Source organism: Nomascus leucogenys, chromosome 11, assembly GCF_006542625.1.
Source record: "Nomascus leucogenys isolate Asia chromosome 11, Asia_NLE_v1, whole genome shotgun sequence".
Lineage (NCBI taxonomy): Eukaryota > Metazoa > Chordata > Mammalia > Primates > Hylobatidae > Nomascus > Nomascus leucogenys.
In genome coordinates, this window is record NC_044391.1 from 108195166 (window position 1) to 108204394 (window position 9229).

A 9229-nucleotide genomic window follows, 5' to 3' on the forward strand; every position below is an offset into this window, starting at 1 on the left:
ATGGAGGGAGTAGCGTTCGGTAGGCTTTGGAGAGGGGAGAATTTGGCAGAGGAAGATGGAGGGAAGGGAAGCCGTGAACAGGGAGGGAGGCGGGAAAATGAGGAGCGGGGCTGCACCTCAGATGAGGGGAGCAAGGCACTTTTCTCAGGTGTACAATTTAAGGGGGTACCCCTTAAAAACTCAGTCATCAAGATTAATAATATTTCCCTACAGTATCTTCAGAAAACACAATTAATGTAAAAATTATGATGAGTGAAATATCAAATATTTAAATAAAGATAGGATCAGTAACGGTGCTGTGCAGAGTTTATTGGAACAATGCTGGCCAGGGGCCCTCTTCTTGGATTTTCTCCACACCTCATCAAACAGACTGCGGAGTGCTCCTGTTCCAGCTGTCCCTTTGCCCAGCTAAGGGAAGAAAAGTCTTCCCTCCCCCAACACTGTTTCATGCAAGTGCTGTAGGAAAAATCTGCTCCCAAATAGCACCATCCAAGAGGTTCTGCAGGATGTCACAGTGCTAGAAAGTGCTAACTGCACATGATACCACTGTCTCCTCAGTCAGCTCAGTAATCTTGTCCTCTTTCTCCAAATAAATTATTCCATGGATACATTCATTGGCTAATTGATGGAGTCATTTAATCTACTAGCATTTAGGGAGGATCTGTTATTCACCAGGCCCTGGCCTAGGTACTGGGGATTCAAGGGTGTATAACCCTCACACAGCCCTGCATCCTAAGGAACACTGCTGGGCTTGGCTTGCTGAAACTTAGATTGGGAATCAGTCATAAATAGAAACTCCAGAGGGAAAGCTCTCCAAATTTGGGGTAATGAGCTGCCGGACCCACTGGGCAGGGCTCTGGGGTGGGATGTCAGGCATGACTCACCTCTGCTGCCCTCTCCAGGTATCATCATCATGATGACGCTGTGTGACCAGGTGGATATTTATGAGTTCCTCCCATCCAAGCGCAAGACTGACGTGTGCTACTACTATCAGAAGTTCTTCGATAGTGCCTGCACGATGGGTGCCTACCACCCGCTGCTCTATGAGAAGAATTTGGTGAAGCATCTCAACCAGGGCACAGATGAGGACATCTACCTGCTTGGAAAAGCCACACTGCCTGGATTCCGGACCATTCACTGCTAAGCACAGGCTCCTCACTCTTCTCCATCAGGCATTAAATGAATGGTCTCTTGTTCCCCCCGGCCTGGGAAGAACATTTTCCTGAACAATTCCAGCCTGCTCCTTTTACTCTAGGGGCCTCTGTCAGCAAGAGCACGGGGGCTTCAAGAGCCTGTGGTCAGGAAATCAGGTCCAGCCTTCCCTGTAGCCAGACAGTTTATGAGCCCAGAGCCTCCCGCCACACACATGCAGATATATCTAGCATTCTTTCCAGACAGCATCCTCCCCACCTTCCACCGTGGTAGATGCAAGATCTACCTCTCCCATCAGGGCTGCCAAAGCTGGGCTTTGTTTTTCCCAACAGAATGATGCCATTCTCACAAACCAATGCTCTATATTGCGTGAAGTCTCCATCTAAATATTGATTTCACGTTTTAAAGAAATTCTCCCAAATTACAATTGTGCCCAATGCAGGGTGGCTCTGGGGGGCAAGTAGGTGGTACAGGGGATTGGAAACATGCGCCGTGCCTCCAGAAAAAAGTTGCTCCCGAGGTCCATGCCCCTGGAACGTGTTCCTATCACTCTGGCTGGTTGGGCTGGTCCTTAGACTGCGTGCTTATGATTAAAGGGTCTTAGTTAGCCCACTTTCCCTCTCCATGTGGAGATGGAAGGTAGAGAAGGATACAGTGTCTGTCCTCAAGTTGCTACGATTCAGTGAGAGAGGCAGACATCTGAACAGGCAGGTAGGATTCAGTGTGCTCAGTGCACTGGGGATTTGGAGAGAGATGGGCTTGCTCTCTCTGTGCACCCAGGAGGGCCACGCACTCAAACTGTGTTTGTGGATCAGAGAAGGCTTTATAGCACGGGGCATTCAGATGAGTCTTAGAGGAAGAGAAGAAACATGGCAAGCAGATTACATTTGAGCCATTTGAATTGCGTTTTTCTTTCTTCCCACGTTTATTTTCTAAGATCTACCTGAACTTAGAGACTCAAGATATGTTTTTAGGAAACCTCCTACCCATGTCTGAGGTAGCAAGTGCAGCCTCATGACAGATACCAGGCAATCCAGAGCCACAAAACCTGATTTCTCCAGGCTGTGCCTGGCCTGACCCGACCCTATCCTGTCAGCTGGGTTTGCATACCACAGTCCCATTCTTCCTTTTCAATACCTACCCCCAAATCTTCTCCTAACCACCATCTGTTTTTTTGTTTGTTTGTTTGTTTTTTTTAAGGATTTTTTGCTTTAAAAGCATCTTGACCCCAATTTCTTTGAGCTCACGGGCCTTTTTCCGAAGGTCTCTCAGGGTGTAGTGGTGTGGCTCTCTGGACTTACGTCACTCTCAGAGGTCAGAACCTTGGAGATCAGAACTGATTCTCATCAGGTGTGAGAGGTGTGATAGCACATTGCAATGCTCTGCACCTCTTCCTTGCAAGTGAGCAACTTCAGGCTCTCTGGGCAAGGGCTGGCCCACTGTAGTTTGCAAACATGCTCTCCAGATGGTTTTACTAAGTCTGCTCTCCCTGATAGGGAATCCTGCTGGACCAGCGCAGCCCTGGTGTGGAGAGGTTAAGAGACTTGCACAAGATCACCAAGTCATGCTGTAGAGCCAGGGTTCCTAGACCCAGGGCTCTGCACTCTCAAGGCTGGCCCCATGTGCTCAAGGGGATCTAATGTTTGGGCTCCAAGCCAACCATCTCGGAGCTGGGATCCTTATTTACTGCCAAACCCTCAGCTTATGTAGCTAGAAAGGGCCCTGGAGTGAGAAGGCCTGGATTTTCAAATTGATGCTCCCCTACTGACTAGCTGTGCCACTCTGGGCAAATGCTCTTCCTTGAGCCTCTGTTTCCACACCTGTAAAGTGGGGATGATGATCCTATCTCACAGAGGTGTTGTGAGGATTACAGGAAAGCACCTGTCCTGGCTCTGTACCTGGCACGTAGTAGGTGCTCAGTTCATGCTGGTTTCCTTCCTGCCTTTAGTAGGGACCTGCTCTGTGCTCACACCTCGGCTGCATTCACCCTGCTGTGATGGAGGCTAGTGCGGAAGAGGTCCTGTCCTCAGGGAATTAACTGTCTTATTGGGAGACAACAACTATCCTCCTTGGAACACCTAAGAAACCATGCAAAGCAGTGGACAAAACAGAACGCACCCTCCTCCTCACTGCCTGCAGCTCCAGTCTGATTCTGCTTGGGAATGGGCGGAGCACGTGGGCTGCTTAACTGCTGTATAGGACAAGCCCCTTACCCCTCTCTGGGCCCATGAATTCCTGGCTTGGTTTATGTTCTGATTTGACACACTCATTTTAATCTTCGAATCATGACCACTGAGTGCAGAGGAGGTGGCATTCTGACAGCAGGACATACATGTTGGTGTGGAGACTGGGACGACACTGGGTAGAATCTAGTTTTTAATTATTATTAATATAAAGGATCAAATTAATTTAAATATGATTCTGAAGTCTACAGAACTTTTAGTTCTGTGCTGTCTATATGTGGACACTTTGGTAAAATGCAAATTATGATATGGACGTTATCATTGGTCTGGTGAGATGTTTCGTATTTGTGACAGTTAATTTAAAAATTATGACTTAATGCTGCCTCTGTCTATGGGGTTCTGTCTTCTTTGATAGCCATCTATTCATCTGGATCATGGGACCCTCTCTAATCCTTCCACCAATCAAATAAGCGATTGCTATTGGTTTGGAGTTGAGACATCAGTCTCAGAAACTTCTGAAAAATGCCTAAGCTAATAATTACCCAAGGATTATGTCAAATTTTAAAATAAATGTGTGTGTTTCTTTAAGCTGCTTCTCTCTTCTTATTTGCTAAACGAACAACTGCTGATTGCCAACTTTTATCTTCAAAGAGGACACAACTGAGATCCTGAATCCCCCAGTCCTTACCCACTAGCTCCTCTAGCCTTAGACTTAACTCTTCAGTACTCCAGGAAAAGAAATGTGAACTTCATTGGAAGGATCACCTCTTTGAAATATTCACTGGTTTACTGATTTTTTTATTTTTACTTTTTGCTCTTGCCTAGATTCACATAACTAACCTGTTGCATCAAAGAAGAGATGGAGTCGGGCAGAAAGCAGAACATAAGGAAGATCCTTCCCTCAGTTTCCAAAACTCTAAAATCCTTAAATGAATGATGTCTTAAAAGGACTTAAAATGTTTGGACACAAATCTTGAGAAGGAGCCTGAGTTAGGGGAGAGAGGATAATTCCTTTCTCCTGTGAACTGCCCACCCCCTTGTTACAGGTTGAATTGTGTCCCCCCGAGATTCGGATGTCTGAAGTCCTAACCCCCAGTACCTCAGAATATGACCTTATTTGGAAATAGGGTCATTGTAGATGTAATTAGTTAAGATGAGGTCATATTGGAATAGGTTAGGCCCCTACTCCAGTATGACTGGTGTCCTTTTGAAATGTGGAAATTTGGAGATAGGCATGCACACAGGGAGAACACCACGAAGGCTGAGCTCACAGAGATACCAAGCACCTGCAACCTCCACTCCCATCCCACTAGTAGGGTTCTCCTCACTGACAAAGCCCGACTTTCAGTGTCTTAGATACTGTTCTTAGAGAGTGCTTCATAGCCTGGCAGTGTGCTGAACCCATACCAGTGCCTGGCCTCTACAGCCATGAGGAAGATGGGGAGAAGGGACACACAGGACTCAGAAACTGCCACCTCCTTCCTAGTCCCAGGTCCTTGTCCTCTGGATGTCCTTGGTTTCCACTTCCTTCATGGCCCGCAGCACAGCCCTCCGGGATGTGTTGTGACAGAAAGTGGCCCTAACACCGCTTTCCACTCCCACTTAGGCCAGGAACACTCGCTCAGGAATCCCATGCTATGGGATGGGATCATGGCATCAGCTCAGGAGAGAGGAAAAGGCCTTCTCAGTACCCTGAAATCCCACCACCCAAAGCAGTGATGTCCCCATCCAGGTGTTCTCAGGATTAATCAGAAAACAAGTTTATAATGGGAAGAGGAGTTTTCTTTGATCCAGTGAATATACATTAAACAGCCATCATGTGCCTGACACTGGGAACAGGATGAAAACCCACAGCACCCGCCTCCCAAGGAAATGGAGGGCCACAGGAATGGGCCTGCTCTGCCTGTGGATAGGTATTATCATACTAATGTGAGATTAGTGATGTTATTTTCTGGAAAGCTAAACCTGGATAACACTGCTATTGTTAGGCACACATCCATAACTGCTTAGAAGAAAAATAGTTTGCAAATGCCAAATATGAAGACATATGATAATACAAGGTAAAGTAAAATAATGGCGTTATAGAGGAGACATTCATTTTAACAGGGAGATTTGGGGAGTCTTGAGGATGGGCAAGATTCTTTTTTCTTTAAGTAAAATGCAACTTCTGATTATGAAAGTAATACATATTCAGTGTCAAAAGAACAGAAAATTTTAAGAAGAGAAAAAGAATCATCTTCCACATCCTATGATCCAAAGGTAACCTCTACCAGCAGTTTCCAATCCTACTTTAAAATACAATATTTTTATACAAATAAAAACACATCTTTTTATTTAAAAAATACATTATAAAAATGCCTCTGGATCATTAAGGACCTTTTCGAAAACAGGCTTTGTAATGGTTGAATGATATTCTATCATAAGGATGGGTTACAATTTACACACAACTTGTTCCTAGAGTTGAGCATGCAGTTTATTTACATTTGTTTTCTCCAAAATACCAAATATATAAGCACATGTTCTCATCTCTGATTGTACCCTGAGGTGAGAAGTGGGTTCAGGGGGTGGGCTGGGTACTATTTTCCCCTCAGGAATTGTGGCTGGGAGACTCAGAATCATATTAGGGGAACTTCTGGAACAGTCTTAGAGAATTAGAAAAAGACAGAGCAGGGAAAAAACTGAAGGCAGCATTATAGGATTGCTGGGAACTCTGTTACTTTCTCTGGTTAATTATTTTGTTATTTTTTGGTGTTTGTTGCCCCATACAAATTAGTCATAAGAACCTCCAAAACGAAGAGTCTGTATTTGTTATATATGGCTAACAAATGACTTCAAAATTTAGTAGCTTAAAACAAAAGTATATTAGTTTGCTAAAGCTGCCATAACAAAATGCCACCGACTGTGTGGCTTAAGCAACAGAAATTTATTTTCTCGCAGATCTGGAGGCTGGAAATCCAAAGTCAAATTGTCACCAGGATTGGTTTCTCCCGAGGCCTCTCCTGTTGGTTTGCAGATGGCCACCTGCTTCCTGTGTCCTCACATGGCTTCTCCTTTGTATACATGATCCCTGGTTGTCTCTGTGTCCAAAACTCCTCTTATAAGGAGACCAGTCAAATTGGGTTAGGACCCACCCTAACGACCTCATTTTAAATTAATCACCTCTTTAAAGGCCATCCCTCCAAATACAGTCACATGCTGAGGAGTGCAGATTAGGACTTCAGCATATGAATTCTGACGGGACACAATTGAGCTCATAACAAGCAATAAACATTATTTTCTCACAGTTACTATGAGTCAGAAATTTACAAGTCATTTAGCTAGCTACTTCTGGCTTGGGGTCTCAAAGATTGCAGCCAAGGGTTCAACATACGCAAATCAATAAATGTAATCCAGCATATAAACAGAACCAAAGACAAAAACCACATGATTATCTCAATAGATGCAGAAAAGGCCTTTGACAAAATTCAACAACCCTTCATGCTAAAAACTCTCAATAAATTAGGTATTGATGGGACGTATCTCAAAATAATAAGAGCTATCTACGACAAACCCACAGCCAATATCATACTGAATGGGCAAAAACTGGAAGCATTCCCTTTGAAAACTGGCACAAGACAGGGATGCCTTCTCTCACCGCTCCTATTCAACATAGTGCTGGAAGTTCTGGCCAGAGCAATCAGGCAGGAGAAGGAAATAAAGGGTATTCAATTAGGAAAAGAGGAAGTCAAATTGTCCCTGTTTGCAGATGACATGATTGTATATCTAGAAAACCCCATTGTCTCAGCCCAAAACCTCCTTAAGCTGATTAGCAACTTCAGCAAAGTCTCAGGATACAAAATTAATGTACAAAAATCACAAGCATTCTTGTACACCAATCACAGACAAACAGAGAGCCAAATCATGAGTGAACTCCCATTCACAATTGCTTCAAAGAGAATAAAATACCTAGGAATCCAACTTACAAGGGATGTGAAGGACCTCTTCAAGGAGAACTACAAACCACTGCTCAATGAAATAAAAGAGGATACAAACAAATGGAAGAACATTCCATGCTCATGGGTTGGAAGAATCAATATCGTGAAAATGGCCATACTGCCCAAGGTAATTTATAGATTCAATGCCATCCCCATCAAGCTACCAATGGCTTTCTTCACAGAATTGGAAAAACTACTTTAAAGTTCATATGGAACCAAAAAAGAGCCCGCATCACCAAGTCAATCCTAAGCCAAAAGAACAAAGCTGGAGGCATCACGCTACCTGACTTCAAACTATACTACAAGGCTACAGTAACCAAAACAGCATGGTACTGGTACCACAACAGAGACATAGATCAATGGAACAGAACAGAGCCCTCAGAAATGATGCCACATATCTACAACTATCTGATCTTTGACAAACCTGACAAAAACAAGCAATGGGGAAAGGATTCCCTATTTAATAAATGGTGCTGGGAAAACTGGCTAGCCATATGTAGAAAGCTGAAACTGGATCCCTTCCTTACACCTTATACAAAAATTAATTCAAGATGGATTAAAGACTTATATGTTAGACCTAAAACCATTAAAATCCTACAAGAAAACCTAGGCAATACCATTCAGGACATAGGCGTGGGCAAGGACTTCATGTCTAAAACACCAAAAGCAATGGCAACAAAAGGCAAAATTGACAAATGGGATCTCATTAAACTAAAGAGCTTCTGCACAGCAGAAGAAACTACCATCAGAGTGAACAGGCAACCTACAGAATGGGAGAAAATTTTTGCAACCTACTCATCTGACAAAGGGCTAATATCCAGAATCTATAATGAACTCAAACAAATTTACAAGAAAAAAACAAACAACCCCATCAAAAAGTGGGCAAAGGACATGAACAGACACTTCTCAAAAGAAGACATTTATGCAGCCAAAAAACACATGAAGAAATGCTCATCATCACTGGCCATCAGAGAAATGCAAATCAAAACCACAGTGAGATACCATCTCACACCAGTTAGAATGGCCATCATTAAAAAATCAGGAAACAACAGGTGCTGGAGAGGATGTGGAGAAATAGGAACACTTTTACACTGTTGGTGGGACTGTAAACTAGTTCAACCATTGTGGAAGTCAGTGTGGCGATTCCTCAGGGATCTAGAACTAGAAATACCATTTGACCCAGCCATCCAATTACTGGGTATATACCCAAAGGACTATAAATCATGCTGCTATAAAGACACATGCACACGTATGTTTATTGCGGCACTATTCACAATAGCAAAGAGTTGGAACCAACCCAAATGTCCAACAATGATAGACTGGATTAAGAAAATGTGGCACATATACGCCATGGAATACTATGCAGCCATAAAAAATGATGAGTTCGTGTCCTTTGTAGGGACATGGATGAAACTGGAAAACATCATTCTCAGTAAACTATCGCAAGGACAAAAAACCAAACACCGCATGTTCTCACTCATAGGTGGGAATTGAACAATGAGAACTCATGGACACAGGAAGGGGAACATCACACTCCGGGGACTGTTGTGGGGTGGGGGGAGGGGGGAGGGACAGCATTAGGAGATACACCTAATGCTAAATGATGAGTTAATGGGTGCAGGAAATCAACATGGCACATGGATACATATGTAACAAACCTGCACATTGTGCACATGTACCCTAAAACCCTAAAGTATAATGAAAAAAAAAAAAAAAAAAAGATTGCAGCCAAGATGGCAGCTAGGGCTTCATTATCATCAGAGCTTAGTATAGTATATACCCTATATTTCATTCTTTTCTTTTTTCTTTTCTTTTTTTTTTTTTTTGAGACAGAGTCTCACTCTGTCACCAGGCTGGAGTGCTGTGTCGCGATCTGCGTTCACTGCAACCTCTGACTCCCTGGTTCAAGCGATTCTCCTG

At 43.6% G+C, this 9229-nt stretch overlaps 1 protein-coding gene across 4 annotated transcripts in view; it reads left to right on the forward strand.

Annotated features, from left to right (window-relative positions):
• Positions 1–3923, forward strand: part of ST6GAL1 (ST6 beta-galactoside alpha-2,6-sialyltransferase 1) — a 149795-nt gene extending 145872 nt beyond the window's left edge. For all 4 annotated transcript variants that reach the window (XM_004089708.3, XM_004089709.3, XM_003256624.2 and 1 more), the window contains one exon: positions 903–3923. In XM_004089708.3, coding sequence (XP_004089756.1) covers positions 903–1144 — 242 coding nt within the window. In that variant the 3' untranslated portion in view covers positions 1145–3923. The remainder of the gene's footprint in view (positions 1–902) is intronic.
• Positions 3924–9229: the final 5306 nt, after the last annotated feature.